Below are 27,506 nucleotides of genomic sequence, written 5' to 3' on the forward strand. Positions count from 1 at the left end.
ACTATTCCAATTTACAAATTTTCTTTTTTAGTATTATATAGTTTTAAGCAAAATTTATAAGATACCTGAATATTTTTATGCCTTTTTATAATAATATAATTACCTTTTAACTGAAAAATAAAAATTTACAAGTACGAAGAAAAGGACTGAATCGGAAATTTGCGTCAGACGCTGCCACTCTCCCCGTCCTCTCTTCTCCTTCTTCTTTGTCTTCTCTTTCTTCTTCCCCGCCATGCACGCCACCCTCCCCACCTCCCTTTATCTCCTTCTTCCCCTCATTTACTCACTCAGCCCAGGGTTAAGGGTATAGTGTATTTTATATGACTATACTATTAGCGGCCTACACCTGAGGTCAGGAGATCAGGTAGTTATACTACATAGTCAGGACTAGATTATGATGATAGAAGAACATGATTGTGAGGCAAGGATATAACTCTAGCGGCACCCGACGACGCAGGGTTAAGGCATCTGTTGATAAGCCGAGTGCTCCCGATTCTCTCGCTGAGGGCGGTGATGATTTAGAGATAGTGAGGTATGAGCTTACGACCGGGGTCTTTAGTCTGATGGCCACAGACAACCGGTCACATGTAATGTTGTCATACACGTGTAGGTGGCATTACCGCTAGATGTGTATATATCTCCACTCGATGTATGAGATGATGGATGGTTATGTGATGGATGATTGTTTCTTGAGAGTATTTACCCTGTGTGGTGAATAGCTCGGTGAGTGATGATAAGTATGATTAATGCTTTGGTAGGCATGAGATGACTAAACTGTTCTTTTATTACTATACATAATATGTAAACACTATGATTAAGATGTGTACGAATAAGAGATTGTATCAAGATTTATATCTGTGTGGACTTATCGTGATACGTTTAGGAACTAGTATATTACAGGATAATGACTGGTAATCTTTATCGATTGATTTAGTAACTTATGATAAGTTATTTCAACAAGCATATTATTATTGTTAGCAAATATAGGCATATATTGGATATACACATGTGATTTTATTATTTTAGATTGTATGAATCCTACTCGCTGGGCTGTAAGCTTACCACCTCGTGGTGGCATTATTTCAGAGCTAGGAGACGCAGGCGTGGGTAGCAAGGAGTAGCTGCTTTTCTTTCTTTCAGTATGTCTATTAGTTGTATTAAGCCCCTGCGAGGGCGTTATGATTGATTATGTATTTTGAACTTTAGCATTATATTTTAGATGTATATTTAGAAGGCTTGTTATGGCCGGTGGAACTTATATCCAGACTCTTATGATTGTGTTTATTTTATGGTGAAGTGCTGTTGTGTGCCTTGTGAAATCCTTGTACTGATAAGTCATGTGATGCACCGCGTGGGGGAATTTATCCACGCGGTTTACACATGTATTTTGGAGGTTTGGGTGTTTCACTATAGAAGCTTACACTTTCTTATTTGAACTTAGAAAGAATTGAATTGATTTGGTACCTACTAGGATTTGGATTGAAACTTAAAAGAGAGCCCTTCTTTTTTCCTTTTTACGCTAAGAAAGTGAACTTGTTAACTAGAAGTCATCGGACTCGCAATGCTTATGAAGTCAAAATCTAAAAGTAGTATTGAAAGTTCTGAATAGACTCCTTGCCATGTAAATCCAAATCACTACGCATCTCTATGAGTTTGTCGACCAAGGCCAATCTGTGACTTTGCTAGCGTCTCGAATAGTATGCTTTACAATATGGTGGGGGAATACGTGATAGAAGAGCTACCTGCATGAAGTAACTCCCTCTCATATCAATCGTAATATAAAGGCTTTCTAATATATCACTATAAGGAAATTTTAAAAAAGTCTTGTACACTGGGCTTTTCATATAAAGATCAATCCTTGCTTTTTCTAAAGAAACCCTCTTGTCTTTCATATTAAAAAAAATTTGTATCCAATTAACATATTACTGTTACCGTCACAAAACTTAAGTAATCGTACTTTTAAAATAAAAATTATATGATCGTGAGAGTATAAACCCATGAGATAAGGAGTGTTTGGCAAATTTTATATCGAATGTAAAGTGCTTTGCATGAATGTACAGACCAAGTCATTCATTGACTAGGCCTAATACTCTCATCCGACTGGGTGGGCCAACTGAAAAGGCTCAAGGCCCAACAGCAACAACTAGCTAGCCCACCCAATTGCATGCATGGTTAATTAGAAATCCCTTAAACATTTTGCATACGTATATATATATATATATATATATATATATATATGCTTAATTTTGATGGGGACTATGAACACCTGTAAGCAACTGTAAAAAAAAACTATACGGTTCACACGTCTACTTCATTATGAAGAAAGTTTGCCTAAAGCTAAAGATTGGCAAGAGGGTATTCTTAAGTAGTATCTTGCTATAACCAGCCTTGCATTAATAAGCCAGTTTCGTTCATTTTGCCACAGCTCATGATCCGATCCACATAATAATTGCGAGCAATTTTTTAAATTTTAAATTTCAAAAAAATATATTTTTTTATTTTTTTTGTGGCACACATGAGACATGCAATAACCATTGGTTCTGGAATTTGTTGTTCGCTTTGTTTCTTGTGAAATGCACTCCACTGGTATTGTTAGGATTGACACATTTCTGTGGATATATAAGCCAATGGTTTCGAAGGTATAGAGTTTGGCCACTAATCAATAGTTCGATATGGGATAAGAGATCTGTTTACTCACAATTAAGTATCCTAATCCTAAACATTTTATATAAAGATGTGATAAATATTGTACGCATACTCTCTCTTTCTCAAGATGGTTTAGATTATAGAAGCAAGAAGACGGGAAACACAATGCATGGGAACAGAATCTATTCACGTGATGAAGATAAAATATTCGGTTGGTGAGGCAAATGCATCCTAGTAACAATGACAAGATGCATTGTATATTTCTTAAATCATGCATGGAGTGACATGTTATTCTCGTTACGTCGTGTTAAAATGGTTTAAATTGAAATACGAGTACCTCCCAGACTACCATTCACTTCCCAACTAATTATATTTTGGGTGCATATATTTATATATATATATATATATATATATCGATCTCTTCATTTATTTTTGATCGAATTCCTCTATTCCTCTCAGTGTCCTTGCTATGGATCAAAGTCGTGCAATGTTAATTATAGCATTCAAAGGAATGTGATAGATAGATAGATAGATAGATAGCATCTTACAATAAATAGCATTTATGAAAACAGCTCATTGATACGCGAGGTTCTTGCACAAAGGATATTCGAAACGTAAAGGCTATTACCGCTAACTCTATTTAAATTATTTGAGTAAACTGTTTGCTATAGCGTAGTCAATGGGTGATATTTAATGTTCGTTCGCCTTCAAATATCAGTAAGATATATATATATATATATATATATATCTATATATATCACGACCGTCAACTCTCTAGTGTTCGTATCTTTAACGATATCGAACGCAATCTAAAGACTCTTACTGTTAGGGTGTAAGAATCGATTCAAATTTATCCAACCAAATCATATCACACACAATCTAAAACTATTTAAAGGAAATATATACTGGATAGAATATGGAAACAAATCTCTCACAGCTGCGTAACGCCAACTAACCAAACCAAACCAAACCCAATCATAAATGGTCTATTTAATATTTTAATTCCTCTCGTCTAATCTCAACCGTCTAACCAACAGCAATCGGACGTCTTGCAGGCCGTAGTACATTCACCTCCCGGTGAAGCTACCGCGAGCTCATCAATTATAAAGACGCTCCTTTCCTTCCCTGGACATCCACGCTCAAAGGAAAAGCGTCAACCCGAGCTGTCCGGTCCTGAGTCTTCGTCCTTCGTCCCTCTCGGCTCCGAGATGGAAGTTCGTCGGAGAAACCCCAAGAGCACCGCCCCACGAGGAGGGAAGGATGTCGGCGCTACCGGTGCATCCGCGCGTTTGCAGGCGTCGGATGCATTGCCGCTCCCGATCAGGCACACGAACCTCCTCTTCTCGGCGCTCTTCGCGGCGTCACTGGTCTACCTGATGCGGCGGTGGCGGGAAAAGATCCGGTCCTCTAGTCCTCTCCACGTAGTCGGCCTTGCAGAGATCTTTGCCATCTTTGGCCTCATTGCGTCCCTCATCTACCTTCTCAGCTTCTTCGGCATCGCCTTTGTCCAATCCATTGTCTCCTCCAGCGACGACGAAGAAGACTTCGTCCTCTCCAAGACCGCCGCTCCGACCCCCGCCCCCGCTCCCGCCCCCGCTCCCGCCCCTGTCCCCTGCGCCCTCCTCGGCTCACCCGATGCCGCGCCCGAGAAAATGCCGGTCGAGGACGAGGAGATCGTGGCCTCTGTTGTCGGCGGTAAGATTCCTTCGTACGTCCTCGAGTCAAAGCTGGGAGATTGCCGCAGAGCCGCCGGGATTCGGCGCGAGGCATTGAGGAGGATTACCGGGAGAGGATTGGAAGGACTGCCGCTTGATGGATTCGATTACGGTTCTATTTTGGGGCAATGCTGCGAGTTGCCGGTGGGTTACGTGCAGCTGCCGGTGGGGATCGCAGGGCCATTGATTCTCGATGGAAGGGAGTATTATATCCCGATGGCGACCACTGAGGGGTGTTTGGTGGCGAGCACGAATAGGGGATGTAAGGCCATTGGCGCATCGGGAGGGGCACAGAGCGTGGTGATGAAGGATGGAATGTCGCGGGCGCCAGCCGTGAGGCTGCCCTCGGCAAGAAGGGCCGCCGAGCTCAAGGCGTTCATGGAGGAGCCGGCTAATTTGGACACGCTGTCTGTAGTATTCAACCGGTATTTCTCCTTCTCTTTTAATTTCTTTTGCAATTTTCCCTGGTTTTGACTAAAGATTAGTTCTTTCTTTTCCCTATCTGGAAGTATAGTTGTCAGTTTCCTACTACATCTGTGAGCCTTTGAGCGCCGCAAGCTTACCCGTGTAATGTTTGATTATTGGTTCCTGCAGGATCTCTTAACTGTTCCCTGACCAAATTTGATTTTTTTGAAAAAAAATTCATTGTTTCTTCGTTTCTCTTTCTTTGATTGTGTATAGGACGTTTCGATCTTGTATTCGTTAATATCTCCTTCCTATGTGAAGTAAATACTGCATATTACCACTTACGTCCAATTTCGTTTGAGCCAGTCACCTACCACCTTATAAATGTTATCTATGACTCCACTCTGTTAAGTTTTGCGCTTAGTTCTTCCTGCGTTGTAAAAATTTGCACTGCCTCCATGTTCATTGAAACTTCTGCTGTTCTGCAGATCAAGCAGATTCGCAAGGCTGCAGGGAGTTCAATGCGCGCTCGCTGGGAGGAACCTTTACATGAGATTTACTTGCAGCACTGGAGATGCCATGGGAATGAACATGGTGTCGAAGGGTGTCCAAAATGTCTTGGACTACCTGGAGACTGACTTCCCTGACATGGATGTAATCAGCATCTCAGGTTTAGTTACTTTACTCTCTGTAAATCCATCCTAATAAACTAGCATAAATTGAATGAATTCTTAACAGTTTTTGATAAAATTTTAGACCATGTTGAGAAATCTATGACTTTTTCTTGAGCAGGCAACTTTTGCTCAGACAAGAAGCCAGCTGCTGTGAATTGGATTGAAGGGCGTGGGAAATCGGTAGTCTGTGAGGCAACCATCAAGGAGGAGGTGGTGAAGAAGGTTCTCAAGACCACTGTACCGGCTCTTGTGGAGCTAAACGTGATCAAGAATCTAGCTGGATCAGCTGTTGCTGGAGCTCTTGGAGGGTTCAACGCTCACGCAAGTAACATTGTATCTGCCATCTATATTGCCACTGGTCAAGATCCTGCCCAGAATGTGGAGAGTTCTCAATGCATAACCATGATGGAGGCTGTGAATGATGGAAAGGATCTTCATATTTCCGTGACCATGCCATCTATTGAGGTATCGTTCCTTCTGTTTGTCATATTGCTCAGTCAATCTGTCTGTTCTATTTGGTACCTCAATAATCCTGTCATATTTTCTTTGTTCTCTGTATATATTTTATTCATTTATCACCTCAAAAAGTTAAATTTAGGAGCACGATAGAACAAGGTATCCGATTCGGGATATGGTTAGCTGTGAAAGTGGGTAAAAGTTTTATCCTTTTGAAAACTGTATGCACATATAAATTTTCCACTGTCTAGTTCATTATTGATCAGTCTTTATCTTCAGTGATAATTTGTCTCAATCTCACCTTTGTGGGGTGCGCTCCCTGTATTGATTTAATTCAGTAATTTCCAACATTAACTAATTTCAGCTTCTTTCTTTGGATTATCTCTGGAAATTATATGTGCCTTTTAACTTTCCTAGCTTTTCTTTATTCTCCCGACATTTTTAATTCAAATTTCATGATTGCCATTTATTTACTGGTTTCTCTAATCAATTTAGTTAACAAGTTGGGTAAATAGAAAAAGAAGAAAGGGAAATGGAATGGTTGATATTCTACGAATGTTAGCTTGCTCTGGCATGCCATATCTAGATAACTCCACTAACTAAACAGCTGTTTTTTTTGGGTATGTTCGATGAATCTTCTTTTAAGTTCTTAGTTTGCCAAGTTGCAGGCGTGATTGTTGCTCTCATGTATGTTCATTGGACGAAACTATTCGTTTGCAAACTCCTTTTCTTTAATTCTCTCTCTTTTTTAATCTTCTAATATGTGCTGTCCTGTGCTTGAAAAGTAGAATAAATTATTGAGTCCAGTCATAAGAGAGTCATTTTATTCGTGTTACAGGTGGGCACAGTTGGTGGCGGGACTCAACTGGCCTCACAAGCAGCCTGTTTGGACCTACTCGGAGTGAAGGGTGCCAATGTAGAATCCCCTGGGTCCAATGCCAGGCTGCTGGCCACCATAGTGGCAGGTGGTGTTCTCGCTGGGGAGCTCTCCCTCTTGTCTGCTCTTGCTGCTGGGCAGCTTGTGAAATCCCACATGAAATACAACAGATCCAGCAAAGATGTCACTAAAGCTGCCTCTTGAGCACTCCCTTTGCTTAAGAAACAAGGGGAATCACAAAGAAAATTAGAATAAAGTTTGCCAAAAGTTTGTGAGGAAGGTCTGAGAGGTAAAACTGCCAGCCCTATTCATGTGGGATCTGTACTATCTTAAGCAGACTTGCACTAGTTTCCTTGCTCTCACTGAGTACCATGTGAACAATTAATCTGACCTTGGCTTCTGTACTCCAAGTTGTAGAAGACACTTGTGTGGCCATTGGCCCTTGCAGGTTAGTGGTGCAGTAGTGATATTTCTACTCGCTTCAGGATTCCAAGCAACTTGGCCTACCTATCTTCCCCTAGATGTGTGATCCCTTGTAACTATTATTCTGTGGTTAGTAGTTGGAGCATGTGATGCCTGTCTTCTCTAACTCTAGCAGCTTATTTGTCCTTGTGATTACGTTCTCTGTATCTTTGTGTATTGATGCACATGAATGTATTGTCGTTTCTATTATCAACTGTCAAAGTTGTTTTCTCAAACTCAAACTTTTAATAAGCAGCGAACAGCATTGATTCGTTTGTCCATATAAGCTGTAACACAACTACACAAGACAAGTTGTTCGTAGTTGAGAGCTACTGCTCTATAATGTTGATAGTGTCACAGCAAGATTTACCACCACGACCGTCTCCATTTCCATCCTAGGTAAGCTTCAATCTAATTCTTGAATGCATAAGACTTGCAACCGAGTTGGACAAACAGTAAACTAGTCCTAAAATAAATATGCTACCCAAATAATAAACAACCTTTTGGTTTTGGATCAGGATGAGAGTGGTTGCCGGTGGCATTAAAAAATGCTCATCATTCCATGTGATCAATGCACCAACCATGTGATGGGGGTTAGATTCAAAGTGACTCGACCAATACCAACCAACTTTTACTCAGTCCTACAACTGTAAGATCTATCAGCATGGCCCAGTCTTGTCTTTAGGGCTTGATCCAGCCATGGGATCCTTGGTCCAGGGTGGGGTGGGGGGGTCTGCCACTAGATCAAGAAAGGCAACTCCTGACTTCCCATCACCCTTATTCGATCTGGACAGATCGAGACTAACAAGTTGGAGTTTTTTCCTTTTAATTTATTTAGAATAATTACACCTGCTTTCATTTTCGTATAGATTTTTCTGAATTATTTTTCATAATATATTGACTCTATTAATTATGAGAAAATTTTGTTAGATTTTTCTGTTAGAAAATGACATACAAGTAAGTCTTATATTAACTATTTTACTCTTCTTTTAGAGGAATAATAGATAGAAAATTTGAGGGTAAAAAAATTTATTGAATATTGTTCATTGACACTATGAAGGGGTGAGTGATTTTTCTCTAGCTTAGGAGATATATATACAATATTCAAGGGGTTTTCTTTTCATAAATTAAGGGCTTCTCCATCGCTAAGCCCAAGCATTGTTGGCATATTGAGGCCCAAAGCGTTATTCTTATTTTTGCACTCAGTTTAATTTCCTTCGGTCCAAAAACTCGCGGAGAACAAAGCCCTAGAAACCTAAAACCTCGAGTGGAACCAGTCATTTTGTCGATCCGATCCGAGCAAGGAAAGGAAATCCAGTTCCGGGGAAAGCCACCTCGGTAATCGGGTCTAGTTGCTCGTCGCAGATGGTGAGCAGGGAATGGAGTCGAACCCTGGGGAACGTGAGGTCGTTCGTGGGCAACTCACTGGGTGGCCTCAGAGGGTGGAGCAACCTCGCTTCATGGACAGTCGCCGGAACCCTCGCCTACTTCCTCTGGGTCAAACCCGCGAGAGAACTCAAGAAGGAGCAAGAGGTGACCAATCTCTATTCATTGTTTCTTTATCCTTCATTAAGATTTGGGGACAAATATTTTTGGTGTTTTTATAGGCAATTTGACGATTATCGTCAGTATTCGGTCAAAAGATCCAAAATTTATGATTAGGGTCTCGAAGGAGAACATTGTGGTGAAGCAATGATTCTATCTTGTAAATAACTGTTCTTGAATTGTTGTGCACTGCAGATCGTTATTTCTGCTAGACCCACGATGGAATTTGGCTTGAGTGCAAAACATTAGTTATCTAGTGTAGATTTTTGGTACTCAAATTGCTTCGTATGTCCTGCAAAGCAGACTAGGAAGCATTTCTGGAATGTTTCCTTCTGAGATTTTGAGAATAGAGAACAAGAAAGGTTCTGGGAGTGGATTAAACCACATGCTTCACCACCTGGGTAGGGCCCTTTCAATATCCTCTAGTTGGGGCTTGCGTTCACGTACTCCCTGATTTTATAGTGCCATGGGTTAGATGGTCATGACCTTGTGTGAGATCTAGGGCGAACACTTTTTGTCACCTTAAATTGCCTGGCCAATCAATTGACCTACTAGTGGTCAAAGTTTATAGGCATTCCAGATATATATGATTTCTAGTTTGTTAAATGTAAAACTTAGCAATTGTAACTCTTGTAATATATTATAACAGTTGCCTGCCATCCAAGAGTTATGTAAGCATAAGCTCAAGAAATTTGAGGCTAGTCATCTCTGTTTTCTGGTTCTTGTACTAAGCTAGTAAGCTTCTTGTGATTGGGTGTCTCGTGAGCTTATGGTTGGACTGCTCGACTGTTTATACTTTATAAGCATGCACCTGCAATTTTATTTGCATTTGAGACTGGTTGTTTATAGCCTTACATTGTATAAATGAAATTTTTGAATTACTCATAAGTGATATTCTTCTCTTGATTAGGAAATAAGTGAATTATCTCTACTATTAGAATTTGCTGCTTTATCATAATGTGACTGTCTAGAAATTCGTCTGAGAAATAAAATTAGTGTAACTGATTATGAAACTTCTTAGATTCAAGATTGAAGTCCTGTCCTTAATGTAACTGGTTTAACTTTGTGAAAAAATACTGGTTATGCTGGAAAACAGATTATGTGATACTAGCGAACATTTATTTGACTACATCTATTCTTACATGTAGTTACAAAGCAAAAGAGTAGTCCCCATATGTATTATGAAGATAAGCTGACAACTTTCCGTACTCTTCTTTCTCTAGTTTCCTTTTACTACTCATTCTTCCCAAGTAACTATGTTCTATTTTCTGCTATTATGTTCATCCTAATTGAACTATCTCAAGCTGTTAAGGTTTGCTTTCTTTCTGCACTGGCCAGCAGAAGATTCTCCGTGTATCTTGAATCTATGTTATGGTTTGCTTTCTAATTCATCTTGACAGTGTGACTTTTGTATATTTGGACTTCATCATGGAGCTTATGAATTGTCAGTACTGTGTTTAACCGTTTGATTTGCATGATTTATGTAGATGTTGACTTCAAAATCTCAGTAGTCCTTAGAGACTGTAGACAGTTGGCATTAGTACTACCTATATAAAATCAGATAGAGATTTGATATCCCTGCTTTTGATATATCAAGCATGAGCAACTTTTTCTGTCTTGAGATAACTCAGCAGAACAGGAAGGCTATCACTTTCCTTTCTGGTAAAGTGTCAGGAAGATTGAGTTGTGTAACCAGAGGCCTGAGAGGATTTACCTCTATATGAAATTCTTGGAAATGTATTCAGTGATGGGCAACTCTGAGGAAGCTGTTACTGATATATACATTTTTTTCTCATTGTAAATGAATGGCTGAGTACTTGAGCATAACATGCAAGATTCTCATAAAAAATTGCATATAATTTATCTTAGTACAAAGTTTGTTTGATTGGGCAACTTATTGAATTCTATGATCATATGAAATTTGTTAAGTTTGTGGATCCTACAGTCAATTGCATTCTTGTCTTGTTGCTGTTGTTTATTTATAATTAACGGACTAAGGCCCATCTATTTTTCTCATTTTTCAGGAGAGAGCAGCTCTGGCTGCAGCCTCGGATCGTTACCGTTATGTTGAGAAAAGGAAACCAATTCCTGATCCTCAGGTGATCCAAGTTTACTTACAGAAAGGACATTCACGTGATTTTGCTTAGTAACCAAGTTTTTGAAACTCCCTTCTTTTTTGCACTAATACTGTGGCATCATGATCAGGAAACTGGTCTAGTTTATGGGAAGAGAAAGGACCCCAAGAATTCTGACAATTGATTCTCTGGAAATAGTGATACCTTGGTGGGATTTTCTACTGCTATTGGCAGCATTCGAACAACTTGCTTCAGATTCTTCTGGGTACATGCTATATGTTTTATGAGCCCCTCGCTGCTAATAATTTTGAAAAATCCTTTGTCGCTTTAAGCTCTTGATTACTTCAAGCTGTACGCAATGTAATATCATACACATGTACGTAAATAAAATGAAACTATAGATTTCAGGTGCTCTAGTACAATCTGTGGAATTTCAGGATTTTTGGATGATTTTTTCAGACTGATTACATGTTAGCGATGAGATGTTGCTGGAGTAGATATTAGATCATGAAGCCGACGCTATAAAAAATTGAATTTTCCTTAGTTGATGGTGAATTATTTGTCATTAAGTTAGGGGGCATGGAAGTGCCGAATAACTTTTCATATATGCTTATTTCCTAAAATTTGTTGAAGAGAGCCTATTACGGTGATCGGTTATAAAGTGATAAAATGATTAATTATAATACTTGATGTGACATAAAAAGTAGAGATATTTTTGACAAATAATCAAAATAGTTAATTAAAATAATATCTCTTTAGAGATAAACATTAATTAATAAATATAAAAAATATTAGATGAGAAATGAGAGAAGAGAGTAGTAGTTGTTAGTAAATTAATATTTGAGGTAAATTATTATTTGGTTATTATACTAATTGTATAAAAAGGCGGTTTATATTATTGAAATAAGTTTATGCTCCGAAGCCTAAGATTTTCGTTTGAGATACCTATGTATAGACCCCAAAATTTGCTGAATTAATTTGTAAAAGTCCACCAATATATATTCATATACCTATTGTTATGTATCATTCGTGTGTACGAAATAGGCTAAGGTGCCAGTTCCCAAATAACGGATGCATCATCGCCACTCGCCACGCTGGTATCTAGTGGCCGGCATGCTCATGTGGCCACGTGGCCCACATCTTATAACTGGGCCAACTGGATCTGGACGCAGCTGGTACCAGTAGTTTCAGTCCACGTCGGAGGCCACTGCATCCACTAAGAACAAATACAGCATACAGCATATCTATAGGCGTAGCTGACGGCCCGACACGCGTACCTCCGAATTGGCCTCGTATTCAATAAAGTTTAGCATATTTAATGCCGGATACTTCAGACATGGCCCTAATTATACTATCGACCTCTAGCTAAATAAACTATACATCAACCCTTATTTAATGCTTCATTTATTCATTCAAAAGACAGCGCACATGAGATCATAGATTACGACTTTTGCAACAGGGGAGAGGAATAATCTTCTCCAGTAATAATTTATCCATCTACATCATTTAGATGATTAAGAATTAGGGTTAAAGTCAGCACGATTAAAGTTGGGAGATCTTTTTTCTCTATGGATGTAATGGATTAGATCAGGAAGCACTAATAAAATATTTGAGGATTAGTTGTACATGGTCTACTAGCCATGACAACGAGGCAGTGCGCAGCTCGCCTTTTATATAAATTTTTTTTTTTAACAAAAATATTTAGAAATAAAAAAAGAGCCCAACTTGCTCTTTTCGAGGTGACCTAATAAAATAAATTAGGACCCAATTTGCATTCCAAGTCAATTGCATAGAAAATAATCAGAATAATAGGACGTATCTTTGCATTTGCACTAATACGGATCATATATCAGGGCGGGGCGCGCTTACTTCTTGAATTTTTATAGCAACACTACTTCCCCAGGTTCTAATCGAGTTCTAAAGTAGATAAGATTCAGATTAATATATATTAACATCAATTAAGGACCTTAGGTTTTAATGTTATTTAGCTCTTAGGACAGCAGGAAACGTACCTTAACCAAATATTTAATTATCAGCAATTAGGAGGAGATTTTGGTACGATCTGAAGCTCTCACATGGACACGTGTCGACCGGACAGCTTATTACCTTAAGTGGGCTGCGTCATGTAGTGACACTTGGGACGCCCTCCTCCAGCCTGGATCTTAGATATCGAAACATGGCCACAGGATCCAGAGATAAAGTTGACCAAGTTCCGATGCCGTCACCACGTGTCATGCAGATGTAGGCCTGGAAAGCCGCCCACCTTGACTTGTTGACCGCACGTGAACGGCACTCCTGGCCCGGACCCAAACGGTTCGGGTTTGGCCCTAAAACCCGTAAGCGAGGAGAAGCTCAAATGGCCGTCCGATATGTTAATCACAACCGTCCGTCCCCAAATCTAAACCCAATGGCGGAGTAGCAATCACAGCCATCCTCGTTAAGTACTAAAATGGTCCAAATCCCAACTTGCTAAGTTTTTTCTCATCAATGCTTTAAAATGCAAAAGTTATGGTTTGGTTGAAATTTGAGATCACATGGCACACTTATAGTTAGTTGCTGCATTCCAGTTATATATAGTCGCTATAAGGCTCTAAGTTTGATGTGGATGCTTGGAAGCTATTGGGTATAGATGCATGCATGTATGTACTGAAATTACTACATCTACATGCAACATCAAAGATAGATAGATAGATAGATAGATAGACAGATAGATAGATGGATGATTTTACTTTTATATATCGTGTTTGAGAGGGTCCTCAATTGAAGAAAGCAAAGCATGAAGCTGCAGAAAATCTTGTAAAAGTTCATGATGCCAGAAGAAATCCATACACCATGAAGGCAGAAGCTTTGTTTCTTTCCTCTTTTGGTATGTGAAATTACTGCAGGACGGCATTATCATGGAAGGAAGCCATAATGCACGGTTCCAAAAGGACAAGACAAGCGTGTCCACATGATTGGTCAAAAGGGTTATTGAACCCCACGCAAGCCCTAACTCAAAACCTAAGACCCATATAGCAGTTTACAGGCAAGAGCTCGCTTTGGACCCTCGAAATATTGCATCGATCGGATTCAGGCCTTGGATCCTTTATATTATTTTAGTTGTATAGTAAGATAGGAGAACAAATACCAACGACATATATCATCTCTTATTAATTCATATTTAAAACTATATAAATCTACTGATCTTATAAGTTGTTCGTCGTATAGAACTTAACATAGAACGCATTATTTTATGTGAGCTTCCTTGATGTTTGCATACATAATATATACAGTAAAAAAAAAAGGTCATTCTTTATTATTTTATCTCTCTCTTTTGTCTAAGCACGCTTTCCACCATCTATCTATTCCTTCTCTCACTTCAGAATCCACCCCTCCTCCCTTCCATTTAGAAAGACCAACTCCTCTCTCTCTCTCTCTCTCTCTCTCTCTCTCTCTGTCTCTCTCTCTCTCCCCCCCCCCCGCCCCCCCTGTGCATCTCCTTGCTTTGAAGGTCAAAGATTAGCGAAAGAGATCTTATTTTCTTGCATCAGAGGAGCTTCCTTGTATAGTTGCAGTTAGCGAGCCTTGCCTAGCTCCTATCTTTGTGTTGGATTCTTCGAAGATATGAGAGTAAAGGAGCAAGTCTTGCACTGGTTTGTTCCTCTTCTATGCTAGCTACACCCATCTCAAGATTCTTCTTCTGCGTAACTATTTTGAGGAAAAATAAAAAAAGGCTTCTTTGATGGTCAAAGAGATAGGCTAGCCATCTGAGGGGCTTCCTTTGCTAGTATAGGGTTCTTCTTTGCAGTGGTAGCTGATGACGTTGTAGAAATGGCAAAAGGATGGTAAAAGAATCTCTACTACTCCGCACCAAGCATTACTAAAAAGAAGCACTAGTCTTTCAATTCCATATTCCAAGAGCTTCTTTGGTTGCTGCACAAGGAAGAGATTCATGTAAGACAGATCGAGGGAGAAAGAGTGAAAAATATAAGATCTCATCTTTGGATTTGGGTTTGTGGGATAATCTAATAAAAAGGTGAAATTTTGGAGATATGTTTCTAAGATTTCTCTAGTTGGCTTCTCACAACATATATTAACCAATCCCTAAACGGAGAAGAAGAAGGTTAGGGAGAGGGAAAGAGAAGAAGAAGAAGAAGAAGGTTAGGGAGAGGGAAAGAAGAAGAAGAAGAAGAAGAAGAAGAAGAAGAAGAAGAAGCTGGCGAACAAGTGGTGGGAGAGACAGGAGGAAGGCGGGGGAGGAGCCTCCTCTCGCTACCTCCACCACCTCCTCCGCGCACCCCAACCATCCCAGTCGCCGCCGCCGGAGACATCCATCCCTTCTTCCGAGAAGAAGTCCTCCGATGACGACGGCACCGGCGCAGGGGACCAGCCTTCCACCTCCGCTGCCGCGGCAAGCGGATCCGGCGGCCCCACCCGCCGCCCACGTGGCCGCCCTCCTGGGTCCAAGAACAAGCCCAAGCCCCCCATCATCGTCACCCGCGACAGCCCTAACGCCCTCCGGTCGCACGTCCTTGAGGTGTCCGCCGGCGCAGACGTGGTCAGCTCCGTGACGGAGTACGCAGCGCGGCGTGGTCGCGGGGTGTGCGTCCTCAGCGGCGGCGGTTCCGTCGCCAACGTGGCGCTCCGGCAACCCGGCGCTGCGCCTGCGGGGAGCGTGGTGGCGACGTTGAGGGGAAGGTTCGAGATCTTATCGTTGACTGGGACGGTTCTGCCGCCGCCTGCGCCCCCGGGGGCGGGTGGGCTGACCGTATTCCTTTCCGGAGGGCAGGGGCAGGTGCTCGGGGGGAGCGTGGTGGGTCCGTTGGTGGCGGCGGGTCCGGTGGTGCTAATGGCGGCGTCATTCTCGAACGCCGTGTACGAGAGGCTTCCGCTCGAGGGCGAGGAGGAAGAGGAGGAGGCGGCTGCGGCGCCAGGGAGTGCTGCTGCTGCTGCGGGAGCTGCGGCTGCGTCACAGACTTCTGGGATTACTATTGGCGGCGGCGGCGGTGGAGGAGAAGGCGGCAGCGGCGGCGTCCCGTTCTATAATTTGGGTGCAAATGTTGGTAGCTATCCTTTTGCAGGGGATGCATTTGGATGGGGTGGTGGTGTACGACCACCCTTTTGATTCTGGATTCTGAGCTACCTTATAGCCATTAGCATTACAACTGATGCATCCATTTGGAGGATCTCTTGTTTGTAAGTTCAAGAGAAGAAGACATTAAAGAAGTTCTCATCTTTAATTACTTGGTAAAGAAGACAAGATCAAGGGAATAAGTTCAGAGTCTTGAGCAATCACTTGGGATTTTTGTGTAACAATGAAGTGGAAGTGTTGGAAAGTTCTCATCGTTACTCAAAATGGAAGGAGTACGTTCACAAGCTCAACAAGGTCAGTAGAGTCAAAGCTTCCTGGTGACACAGACAATTTTCAGATTCTTTCTCTTCTCTTAAGCTTCTGACAGTGCCTTTTTCATTCGATTTAGATCTGTTATACAATATGCTCTGATTCTTATTTCTAGATCCTCTTCTCTTTTGTACTCCTCTATTTCTTCTCTTTGTTTGGAGCTCTCATCTGTTAATGTGTTTTGCATGTGAAGTATTGGAATCTTATTGTTCGCTTCAGTTCTGCTGTACATGTAGACACAGAGAAGTACTAACGTACACTACTCCTGCCAATGGGGTGTCATAAAGGACTACCGCACTGCACTTCTTAGTCCCCCACATACTATAGGACGCATACCCTAGGTTCAATTTTTGTGGGAAGATGGTGAAGGGAAAAAGAGGATTATGTAACTGAAGCTCTGAGATCAGTGCAGTCAACTTGATTTCTACTGATTAGAGGGTAGAGTTTTAGTTTTCTTTTATTTTTCAGGACGGGGTTGGGGGGCGGATTAAAAATAGGATTGAGTTGTTGAAATGAATCAAGAGAGAGAGAGAGAGAGAGAGAGAGAGAGAGAGAGAGAGAGAGAGGAGGGGAGAAGCAGTTATGGTGTCATTTATTATGGAAGGAAAACTGACCATAAGATATAAAGATATTAATGTCAGACTTCGAGATTCCCTGCATTTGCTTTCTATCCTTTTTCCGAGTAAACTTATGGAAAGAAGGTTGCTTTTTTTTTTTCTTCACAAAACTAGTTCTATCTTAAAATTTGTTTATTAAAATAGCCAACATCTAAATTTAAATATCAAAAGATTTGTTTTACTGTACTTCTAATTGAAATACTTAACTGTTAAATATTTTTTATAAGTAAAACTTTTATAGACATCTAAAACATCTAGATATGAAATATTATCTAAAACATCTAAATAAAAACGCTGATAAAAATAATATTTTTATTTTAAAAAATGTTGATAAGATTAATATTTTGCTTAAAAAAAATACTGATCTTATAACAATGTTATCTTATCAGCATTTTAAGTAAAACGCTTAACAGTTAATTATTTTATAAACTAAAATATTGATATTTATATTTAGAGAAAATCTATTTGATAGATAGATTAAACTATTTTGTTCAACAACTCCTCTCAGTGCAAAAAATGGTAGAAAAAGAGCAAACCTCAGCCTGATGGTTGTACTTTGGAACCTAGCTTTTGAAATTAACTTCTTCTGTTTTGTTGGACAAAAGCTACGTAATAGCTCAATTCCATTACTAAATCAACCAAAAGAAAGAAAAAAAAAACAGTGAGGAAACTATCGTCTCACACCCAGACAAACCATCAAACAAAAGACAACAATACATTATTTATTCAGCTCAATAGTATCATTTTTCCTTCCATAAACTTGGAAGCCTAGTTTTCTTCCGTCGCTCATAAATCTCCTTGAATGTGTTCCCGGTAAATAAACAGATTGTTAATTTGATGCAAGTTGCTTGGGTTAGAAATTGATCTATTCTATAACCTCTCTCTCTCTCTCTTTCAGTATCTGTGTGTGTGAGAGTATCTGTCATTTATGAAGTGTTTATAACATTATGATGATTTTCTTGTTTACAGTTGTGCAAAACTGCAAATTCTTCCAATGAAGTTCTCCAATTAGGCCATCTATATAAATCTTCTTTTGTGATGTAAAAGGATTTACTTTACTGATTGTTCATAAGTACATTATTTCCTAGAGAAAGATAGAACTATATAAGCATTAGAGTGCAACTTAGTCGTCTGAATAAATAGATTGTTCAGAAAAAAAAAATTTTGATAAAATTTTGAAATCACTAAAATCACTGGTTGAACTTTGCTGTACAATTTCAATTTCTGGTTGTTTGTTTTCGTATGTTGGAATTTCTGACACTTATCAGGAATTGCCTGGTAGTATCTTCTCCTAAACAGATGGAAATTTGTGTGACTTATGTTAGTAGATAATCGTCATACTGAGAGAGATATGTTGATCATATCATAATTCTGGACCTCTGAAGCTTATATTACATCTAGCATTTGCTGTGATGTTACTGCTCTTCTTTGTGAGTATATCTTCACATGTTAATGATATAACGGAGCAGAAACAATTAGACCTAAAAAGTTTCACAAGCTGGAGAAATATGGAGATTTGGGAAAGGTTATAGATCGATAAAGAATGGCATATCTTTACCTTATGTCTATTATCTTTACATGAACAATGCATAGTATATCAGCACCTGTTTTTATAGAGAGATTTCTACTTACATAAGCTGTGTAGTATGTATGTCCTTTTTGCACTGAAATAATTTCGAGTGATAAAATTGGGAAGGAAATATAAAGAATGATCCTTTTGTTTGCACTGTGGTTCTGAAAAGAATCGTGCTACATTCTAGATTATCTAAATTCCATTATAATTGAACAGTGTTTTGAAGTAACTCGCAAGGGATTGATGTGTTCTTTGAAAAAGAAAAGAAAAAAAAATGTATGAATAGGATGTCATTCCCAGGCACAAAATCCAACTGCTTTCTATGTCACTACCATCATAGTCTGTACTCCACATTTTATTCTGACATGATTGGTATATACTTTGCTTGAAGATTGAATTCCCACTGGAATCTCACATTAAATTGAGTAAATGTACGAACCTACTGATCAAAATAATTTGTTGGCATTAAGCTATTCTCAGTGGCAGCATATCTGCTACTACTCACGAATTTATAGGTTGGTCTTGCGTTCTAGAGCTTCTTTAAGCGATCTCCCCATCTTAATTCTCGTAACTTATCAAGCAGCAGATCGTATAGATTAATGAACACTAGTAATTCTATGCATATTGCATGACAATCAGTATGGGATCCCTTTGTTGTGACTGTACAAGGGTTCGACTGTGATAATCCATCAAATCTGGGAAAGGGTGTAAGGAAGATCCAGCTTACTAAATAATTAACAGAATAACTACTCAGTCTTGAGAATAATAAGATAGTGAAACTGTTCCAAGTCGTTGGGTTTATAGCGACTGCCAAACAGTTGCCAATACTGTTAAATTTGCCATGGTCAACTGGACTCTCAGGATCCCTGTTCTCTTGTATTAGTGTCTCCTCTATGAATAGGTATAACACCACCACCATCGTCTACAGATTTGGTAGTCATAATATTCGAGATTATGTTCATTTGGAATAGATTGATTCACTTTCGGATTTGTTTTCTGAGTTAGCAATTTAACATAACACAGATGTGTAACGAAAGACATCCTATTAGGACACACAATTGTTCATGGTGTTCGACTTCCCTCGGTGACCATTTATGGTTTAATTAGGATGCTATTCATTCCCACTATCTCACAGACAAAGAACATAACCAAGCACAGCTAAATTCAGGTCTCATCTGGATACCGGAAGTTCATTACAATCGGGTAGGATCACCTGTGCAAGCAATTGAATATTGGACATCAGAAGACTATAAGCATTTAATGATAATTGTCCTGCACTTGCAGGAGCATCAAATTTTCCATGATAATAGCAATATGTTTATGTTCCAATGTATCCGGGCACAGAGCAACCTGAACCCAAATGATAAACCAAATTGTACTGATAACAAACAGAAACACACTTTCACCATCCATAAATAAGACCTCCCAGAAGCAATGAATCAAACTGGGTGTCAAAGATTAGCCTTTGCCAATGTTGATCGAATCTTTGGTGGGCTGGTAACTGCTTCTAGATATAGTCAATCAGCCTTTTCCTCCTGAGCACCAATCTCCTGCAGGTAGTGTTCAGCATCCAGAGCGGCCATGCACCCTGCAACACAATGGATGGCTGCATGTTAGTACAGAAGTAGGAGTTGATGAACTCAGAGGGCAAATATACTGAACTTACGAATGTCCATTATTCAAGAAGATATTGGATGTAAGGGAAAAATAAGAAAGTAAAAATATTACAAACTTGTCCCTTAATCTTAATTTGTGTGATAACTGATGGTAGAGGAGGATGTATGAAGTCCACTAACAAAGGATTTTGAGGCGGCTGTGAATGTGTTTTCTTTTTTCTTTTACTTTGCACCATATTTCTTCACAAATGTTGAATCTATGACACTCGTGCCAATTGCAACAACTTCGCTAAGCTTCGACTCCACTAAAACATACTGAGCACTCCAAGCATGGGAGATAAAGCATCTTCATTCAAACTTTATTGCATCTAAAGCTATCTCCAAGAATAATGAGGTTAGACTTGATGAATATGCTTTCCAAGACTCATGCAATGCTCATGATCCACATAGAACCAAGATTCCTCCTTTTTTTATATGTTGTATCACTATAAACAATAGAAAAAAAAAGAAATTCTGATCAAAATGCCATGAACATGAATTTTAGATCATAAATTCATTATCTCACAAGACATGTACTTCTTATGAAATCTTCCGCTCGCTTATGAATCAAAAAATAAATACATGAAAAGGCGTCATCTTTCTCAATTTTATAGGACTATTTGCATGAACATAGAAAATTCAGGCCGCTGATCCCACGTTTCGACCAGAGAGACAGTGTCAAAAAATATACATGGTTCAAAACTCAAGGCACCAAGAAGACAGTTTCAGAGCAAGTCGCTTGCCTGCTTTTACTCTTTTAGTATTTTGTTTTGATTAGTAATTAAACATGATTAGCTTGATAATTAGAATCCAAGTGACAGCCACTGATCAATGAATCTAGAGGATTGGCATCACACAACAATGCTTAATGTAATGTAGACAAGCACATGAAACAAAATTCACAAATGCATCTATTTATGACAATATCACCGTAGTCGCAAGAACTAAACAACTAAACCATTAAGAAGATAAAAATTAAATGACTAAAACCATTTCTTGCTATTTGCCCTCACCTTTCAAACCATGACATGCTTACCAGCATATAAATGAAAGTAGAACATCCTTCTGCGAGGAATATCACCGGTTGCCTTTTTCTCACAATTGACACAAACAACAGCAGGCCATTTAAAACAACTTAGAGAATAGGGTCATAATGTCAGTCTTGATCTCAATCTCTTTTGTAGAATTCAAATTAAAGTTAAAAGTGTTCTTAGTAATACCTAGTTTTCAGTAAATACACTAAGTAGAGCAGCTCTAGAGCATAAACTGAGCACCTCACTCACCGCATGCATCTCCTTCTACTCTATACGGCTATACTGATCATACAGTAGCTTCATTTGAGAAAATTACTAGAATTAGATCTAACCGTATCTGGGTTTCGAAAGAGAGAGAGCTCTTTTGTGAATCACAAGAAAGAACCTAGTGCTTTCAAAAAGTTGGAAAGAAGGATAAGTCTTGAGCCAATTCATTACCTGATCCAGCAGCGGTAATAGCTTGCCGATATTTCTTATCCTGCACATCCCCGGCGGCAAACACCCCTTTAACACTGGTATGCGAGGAGCCCGGCTTCGTGGCAACGTACCCATCGGCATCAAGCTCCAGCTGCCCGCCGAGAAACTTGGTCGCCGGTTCGTGCCCAATGGCAAAGAAGAGACCCGACACCTTAAGATCCGATATCTCCCCGGTAACGACGTTCTTAACCTTAACCCCAGCCAAAGGTCCCGTCTCCCCTTCTCCATACGCCTCCACTACCTCAGAATTCCACAAGACTTCGATTTTAGGGTTTCCAATCGCCCTCGCCTGCATGATCTTGGAAGCGCGGAAAACATCGCGGCGGTGGACGATGTAGACCTTAGAACCGTACTTGGTGAGGAAGTTGGCCTCCTCCATGGCCGAGTCTCCGCCGCCGATGACGGCGATGGGCCGGTTGCGAAAGATCGGAGCGGCGCCGTCGCATACGGCGCAAGCCGAGATACCGCGGTTCCAGAAGACTTGGGATCCGGTGAAGTGGAGGCGGCGGGCAACGGCGCCGGTGGCGACGACGATGGCGTCGGCCTCAACGACTGTAGAATCCGAGGCGACGCGGAAGGGGCGGGAGGAGAAGTCAACGGATGTGATGGTCTCAGAGAAGATTTGGGTCCCGAAGCGGACCGATTGGGCGCGGCACCGATCCATGAGCTCGTATCCGAGGATGCCCTCGGGGAAGCCGGGGAAGTTTTCGACATCGGTAGTGGTGGTTAGCTGGCCTCCGGCGGCGATGTCGTTGGCCATCCAGCCCTCGAAGAGGACGGGTTTGAGCTCAGCGCGGGCGGCATAGATGGCGGCTGTGTGGGCGGCTGGGCCACTTCCGATAATGCAGAGACGTGTGCGGAGGGATGTGGAGGCAGCGGCGGCGGCGGCGGCGCCATCTTCCATGGGTGCGGCGGAGGCTGTTGAGGTGGCGGCGGTTGTGGTGATGGTGGCGGCACCGGTGAGGGAACGGGCTTTTTTGAGGAGGGAGAAGAATTTGGAGCGGAGGCTCATGGATTTGAGGGGGTTGAAGGATTTGTTACTGCTTTGTGTGTGTGTTGGGGAAGCTTTTGGGATACCCGTTTCTGCGCGGCGCCTGACATCAAGGACAACAGTGTTTTGTTTTTATACTTGTTCAAACTTTTGGCTGGTAAACTTCACCTAGCTGATAAGATATAACAATAATTTGATGAAAAATATTGAAGCCGTGTAATACTTGTATTTTGTTAAGTTGGTAACCTTTGTTTTTTTTTTTTAACAATGAAATCTGGTGTCGTGTATTAACAATGTCAATTTATGCGACGATCTTACTTGTTCACATCCTTTACACCAAGCACGCACTGTTGGCGTGATTGCATCCAAATGCAAGTTGACTTCAGAGGCTCGCATTTTATAGGTATGCTAGTGTTACAATTACTAGCTAAACTGATGGCATTAATGACGGATGAAGGATTTTGACCGCAACAACGAAGCTACATAAACTTAAAACAAATCCTGCACAAAAAGAAAAGATGTAGATTGTGTTCAATTTATTTATTAATCCTCAAATCGCGGTGGATTTTGAATGGGCTTGGGCTAGGCTTATCGGGGCGGGTTCTCGTTCAGATATGTATTTTAAATAAGATGTCTTTCTAATATCTTATTTAAAATATAGAGATTAAATTGAAAATAGTAAAAAGACGTGTGTAAACTTAGGGCAGCGTCGTCGGCAACGACACCCAATAATCTACCACACGCATAGATCTCCCCTGCCTCGTCTTCTCCGAATCTTCATCTCGTCTCACCTCCTCCTCTCTCCTATATCTCCCATGGCGGATCCCACAGCAGCGCCTCAGATCCCAGTCTCCTGGCCGTCGAACGATTCCCTCACTCGAGCGTGGATCGCTGATCTCACCGCCGCCTTCGAATGGGCCTCGAGGAATCTCCAGCCGTCCGAAATCCCATCCGTCCTCCCCTTCCCCGTCCTCCACCGCCTCGTGCTCGCCGCCTCTAACGTCCTCCACAAGGAGCCGAACTGCGTGCGGATTCAGCCGGACGAGGACGAGACGCAAAGCGTCGTCGTCGTCGGGGACGTGCACGGGCAGCTGCACGACGTGATCTTCTTATTGGAGGATACCGGGTTTCCGTCGGAGAGTCGATTCTTCGTCTTTAATGGGGATTATGTCGATCGGGGAGCATGGGGGCTCGAGACTTTTCTCCTCCTCTTAGCTTGGAAGGTTTGTTTGGTCTTCTTTATATCTTCTTGTTCAATTCCGCTTTCAATTTGTTGCAAGGTTACACAATACCGTGAACTGTTTCGGTGTTTTCTTCGCATGCTGCAAATTGTTAATTTCTTCTGCCGTGAATGGAAATCTGACATTTTTATTCCCTTCCCTGTATACTGGCTTGGAAAACTAGTCCTTGAGACGATTTTTTCTATTGTTTTTTATATTGATTCATTAGGAGACTTTTAATGCTTATATTTGTCCGCTTAATTTTTTTTTTATTTGCTATTTCAGAGGAGGGATCGTGTATATCTTTTGCTTGTTGGAACTTGGAAGATTTTTTTTCTTCTTGTTTATCTGTCAGCAAGTGTTACGCCAGGCAAACTCTTCTTTTGCTCTTAATCTATGGCAATGGTTTGGAAAGATTGTAAATTCTTTGGAGGCCTCGATCTCTTAATTGTGATAAAAGGGAATTTGACCTTTTGTTGTTCTTTCCTGTTGAATGAGATTAAAAGAGATACTGTTTGGAAATAATATACTTATATTTATATACTTTGTGTTAAGAGCTTTTCTTTCGAATCATTAGTAGTATTTGAATGGCCATATTTTCCCCTTATTTTGGGTTTGCTATGTTGAGAATGTATTATGCAGCGACATTATTATCTAGAAACTCAACCATTCCTGAAAATACACAGTATTGGACGATAGGGACACGAGATGATGCTTATTTTGGTCTACTCTTATTTCATGCTACAAAATGGTTGCCACTGGATGATCTGCTAATGTCTCTTTATACCTATTCCATTTGACCCCCATAGGTTTTTCTGCCGCATCGTGTATTTCTACTTCGCGGTAATCATGAGTCCAAGTACTGCACATCTGTATATGGATTTGAAAAAGAGGTAATGGTTAAATATGGAGATCAAGGCCCACAAGTTTATCGAAAGTGTTTAAGATGTTTTGAAGGTCTTCCCTTGGCCTCCATTATAGCAGGCTCTGTATATACTGCACATGGAGGGCTTTTTCGCAGCATAACCACTCCTCCATCAAAAAGATCAAAAAGCAAGAGAGGTCGAAAAGCGGTCACTACTGCTGTGGACACAAGTGTTCTCAAACTCGGTTCCTTGGAAGAGTTGTCCAAAGCGAGGCGGACAGTACTTGACCCTCCATGGGAGGGCTTTAACTTAATTCCTGGTGATGTGCTATGGTCTGACCCCTCGTCAAATCAAGGTCTTTCTCCAAATAATGAGAGAGGGATTGGTTTGTTATGGGGTCCTGATTGCAGTGAAGACTTTCTAAAGAACAATGGATTCAAGGTATCTTCATCATTATCTGATCATATAACTAGCTCTTGAAATATGTGACTGATAGTGGCCAGTACCAGTTATCTTATTGGTAGTTCCATTGACAGCAATACACAACATACGACTGTATTGATGTTTCTTTTTTCACTCATATTTTCATAGAATAGACTTCAGATAATTTGTTACATTCTAGCTTTGCAAATTGTCTGGTAGGTATAGTAAATTTTGGCATATGGAAGGAGGATCATGAAAGTCTAGTACTATACTACTATTCCACTAATCCATTTTAAAAAGAATATGTGATTTAAATCTTCTAACTTTTACTACTTTTATCACGTCACAGCCTTGTGTTTTAAATTTGCTTAAATATATGAAACATGATGCCAGGTATTTGTTTGTGTTTAATATGGCCGGACTCTGAATCAGGTTCAATAAGGTTTCATCTTGTGCACCTTAATCCAGCACCTGCTTAAATGAGATCTGAAAGCAGGCCCAGTTTGGTCCAAGCATGAAAAATTGAACTATGAGCCAAACTTTTGGGTTCATCTGATTGAGGTGGTTCAGTTAAATGGCTTTTTTTATTTATTTAACATGTTACCAGAAATGTAACCAACTTATTTTGGGTTATGCAAATGAGGCATCTGCTTTTCTACAGTGAACAAGGTGCACTTTTGACAGGGCATCTGTTATAGAGTAACTCATCATGTTATGATTTTTCAATTAGCTTCATTATTGTTAATGAATAGCAACAATTTCACATTGTTAAGAGATTATCATGAATAATTTTGGTGCATGTCGTAAGCTCCTTAGATGTTATTGGTTTTGTACTTCTGAGTGTGCGATAACCATGTTTTGCAAATTTCCTGAAGTCTTTCTGTTTTTTGAACTAAAGTTGATTATCAGGTCACACGAAGGCCCTGATGCCCGGGATAAACGGCATGATCTTGCTGGGATGGAAAATGGCTATACAATAGATCATCAGGTGGAATCCGGAAAATTGATCACCCTTTTCAGTGCTCCAGATTACCCACAATTTCAGGTTTTCTTTTCCCTGTTTCATGGTATCAAAAAGCTATATGCATAACTAATTAGAGAGAGTATACCTTTTCCATTAGTAGTTGATTTGTTACATATTAAATATCCATATTTTATGTGGTAATTTTTGTGAGTATCTTTCTATTATATTGTGAAAAAGCTCCATGAGATACTTGTTAATAAACCAAGTATCTTGTATTGCAACTTTCTTCAGATTGTTTATCATGGTTGTCTAGCAAGTGATCTGTAAGCAGTTTGTGTTCAGCCCAAAGTTTTAATTCATAATGTCTTACTTATTTATCTCAATTTATAAATATGCCAACATTAAGCATGGGCCCGGCTTACCCGTGATCAAGCTTGGAAACATGAAATTGGGTAGCCCAATACTTGGTCATCAGCATGTTTTAGTGCTTAGTTACATTGGCGCCTAATTCAGCTCGTCAATTTCTCTATCCTTCAAAATCAATATGTCAGTCGACCTACATATGTGATTTGATTTTTAATTTTTCATTCAGGCAACAGATGGACGGTACAATAATCGCGGTGCCTATATTGTGTTGCACTGCCCTGATTTTGCTACTCCTGAATTCCATAGTTTTGAAGCTATAAAACCAAGGCCTAAGGTATGCTATATTTCACATGTATTTGAGTGTATATTGCTAAGCGTGGTTGGGATGTTCTTTTCACATTGATTCTTATTATCTGTCCTGTTTATAGTATAGTCATCCTTATCATCAATTATTAATGTTATAAAGATTGGAGACTAAAAAAGAATGTTAGATTTTATGAGATGAAATGGGGAACTTTGGTGATAAATGTTCTTTTACCTTCCCTATCTGTGAATTCTTTTGCCGAGCATATCAAAAGAGAGGTGTGATTCTTGATTGCGATAAATTGTTTAGTATTTAATTACCGATGAATCCAAAATCTGCAGTCCGATCAATCTTTGGTATAATATATATTTCTTCTCTTTAGGTGAATCCCTACTACGACTTTGAGGAAGTGATCGACTCAGATGAAGAGTTAGATCTTCGATCTATGGACAACGGCTCATCTCTTGAGGTCATTAGTTCCGTAACAACCGAATGATTGAACATTCTGGCTGTGTTTCGAATTTTTTTATTTTTATTTTTTGGGTTGCAGATTCCTGCAGACTGGTCTGCCATTTGGGATGTGTAGAGAAGAAAAGATATTGTTTTGTTTACTTGTATTTTGTTTTTTAAGTTATGCCTTTTTCTCTTTGGGTTGCATCTGGTGTGTTGTATATTTTGATAGGCTATCTATCCACTTTTTTCATTTGCAAATTGCAACAAAGTATGTTGTTACAACTCACCTAGTCATGAAAAGAAACTTCAGTGTGCTCACGGCGAGAAT

General features: G+C 40.1%; 5 protein-coding genes across 6 annotated transcripts; 4 read left to right on the top strand and 1 right to left on the bottom strand.

The window, feature by feature from the left end:
- The first annotated feature begins 3,717 nt into the window (after positions 1–3,717).
- LOC140800342 (3-hydroxy-3-methylglutaryl-coenzyme A reductase 3) lies at positions 3,718–7,449 on the top strand. The gene is made up of 4 exons (XM_073155084.1): positions 3,718–4,786; positions 5,255–5,436; positions 5,559–5,905; positions 6,735–7,449. Exons 1-4 carry the CDS (start codon positions 3,855–3,857, stop codon positions 6,975–6,977), a joined length of 1,704 nt encoding a protein of 567 aa, XP_073011185.1. The 5' UTR covers positions 3,718–3,854; the 3' UTR covers positions 6,978–7,449.
- A 939-nt stretch (positions 7,450–8,388) lies between these two features.
- Positions 8,389–11,271, top strand: LOC140781552 (uncharacterized). The gene is made up of 3 exons (XM_073127575.1): positions 8,389–8,768; positions 10,805–10,879; positions 10,986–11,271. Exons 1-3 carry the CDS (start codon positions 8,601–8,603, stop codon positions 11,037–11,039), a joined length of 297 nt encoding a protein of 98 aa, XP_072983676.1. The 5' UTR covers positions 8,389–8,600; the 3' UTR covers positions 11,040–11,271.
- Positions 11,272–14,999: 3,728 nt separating this feature from the next.
- On the top strand, positions 15,000–16,453 carry LOC140800352 (AT-hook motif nuclear-localized protein 27-like; the record flags this gene model as incomplete). The annotated part of the gene is made up of 1 exon (XM_073155095.1): positions 15,000–16,453. A coding segment is annotated over one exon (960 nt), but the record flags the coding sequence as incomplete, so codon positions are not given.
- Positions 16,454–19,681: 3,228 nt separating this feature from the next.
- LOC140800362 (thioredoxin reductase NTRB) lies at positions 19,682–22,838 on the bottom strand. Its single transcript, XM_073155107.1, has 2 exons — positions 21,553–22,838; positions 19,682–20,013 (listed from the first exon to the last, which is right to left on the bottom strand). The coding sequence occupies exons 1-2, from the start codon at positions 22,601–22,603 to the stop codon at positions 19,943–19,945; spliced, it is 1,122 nt and encodes a 373-aa protein (XP_073011208.1). The 5' UTR covers positions 22,604–22,838; the 3' UTR covers positions 19,682–19,942.
- Positions 22,839–23,234: 396 nt separating this feature from the next.
- Positions 23,235–27,460, top strand: LOC140796739 (serine/threonine-protein phosphatase 7). 2 transcript variants are annotated; one of them, XM_073149823.1, is made up of 5 exons: positions 23,235–23,805; positions 24,612–25,109; positions 25,990–26,136; positions 26,648–26,755; positions 27,108–27,460. In XM_073149823.1, exons 1-5 carry the CDS (start codon positions 23,398–23,400, stop codon positions 27,219–27,221), a joined length of 1,275 nt encoding a protein of 424 aa, XP_073005924.1. In that variant the 5' UTR covers positions 23,235–23,397; the 3' UTR covers positions 27,222–27,460. The 2 variants fall into 2 exon arrangements, 1 of the variants encoding a protein (XP_073005924.1); XR_012110520.1 differs by having other exon boundaries at positions 23,272–23,805; positions 26,001–26,136.
- Positions 27,461–27,506: the final 46 nt, after the last annotated feature.

This window comes from Typha latifolia, chromosome 1 (assembly GCF_019914945.1).
Source record: "Typha latifolia isolate L0001 chromosome 1, TyphaL0001v2, whole genome shotgun sequence".
NCBI lineage: Eukaryota > Viridiplantae > Streptophyta > Magnoliopsida > Poales > Typhaceae > Typha > Typha latifolia.

What these genes read in the sequence shown, in the direction of transcription:
- LOC140800342 (XM_073155084.1), top strand. Translation starts at nt 3,855, where the DNA reads ATGGAAGTTCGTCGGAGAAACCCCAAGAGCACCGCCCCACGAGGAGGG. An exon ending in GGATGTAATCAGCATCTCAG is followed by an intron (nt 5,437 to 5,558) that starts GTTTAGTTACTT and finishes TTTCTTGAGCAG; the next exon opens with GCAACTTTTGCTCAGACAAG. An exon ending in TGACCATGCCATCTATTGAG is followed by an intron (nt 5,906 to 6,734) that starts GTATCGTTCCTT and finishes TTCGTGTTACAG; the next exon opens with GTGGGCACAGTTGGTGGCGG.
- LOC140781552 (XM_073127575.1), top strand. Translation starts at nt 8,601, where the DNA reads ATGGTGAGCAGGGAATGGAGTCGAACCCTGGGGAACGTGAGGTCGTTC. An exon ending in AACTCAAGAAGGAGCAAGAG is followed by an intron (nt 8,769 to 10,804) that starts GTGACCAATCTC and finishes CTCATTTTTCAG; the next exon opens with GAGAGAGCAGCTCTGGCTGC. An exon ending in AACCAATTCCTGATCCTCAG is followed by an intron (nt 10,880 to 10,985) that starts GTGATCCAAGTT and finishes CATCATGATCAG; the next exon opens with GAAACTGGTCTAGTTTATGG.
- LOC140800362 (XM_073155107.1), bottom strand. Translation starts at nt 22,603, where the DNA reads ATGAGCCTCCGCTCCAAATTCTTCTCCCTCCTCAAAAAAGCCCGTTCC. An exon ending in TATTACCGCTGCTGGATCAG is followed by an intron (nt 20,014 to 21,552) that starts GTAATGAATTGG and finishes ATTGTGTTGCAG; the next exon opens with GGTGCATGGCCGCTCTGGAT.
- LOC140796739 (XM_073149823.1), top strand. Translation starts at nt 23,398, where the DNA reads ATGGCGGATCCCACAGCAGCGCCTCAGATCCCAGTCTCCTGGCCGTCG. An exon ending in TAAAGAACAATGGATTCAAG is followed by an intron (nt 25,110 to 25,989) that starts GTATCTTCATCA and finishes TTTGAACTAAAG; the next exon opens with TTGATTATCAGGTCACACGA. An exon ending in CTATAAAACCAAGGCCTAAG is followed by an intron (nt 26,756 to 27,107) that starts GTATGCTATATT and finishes TCTTCTCTTTAG; the next exon opens with GTGAATCCCTACTACGACTT.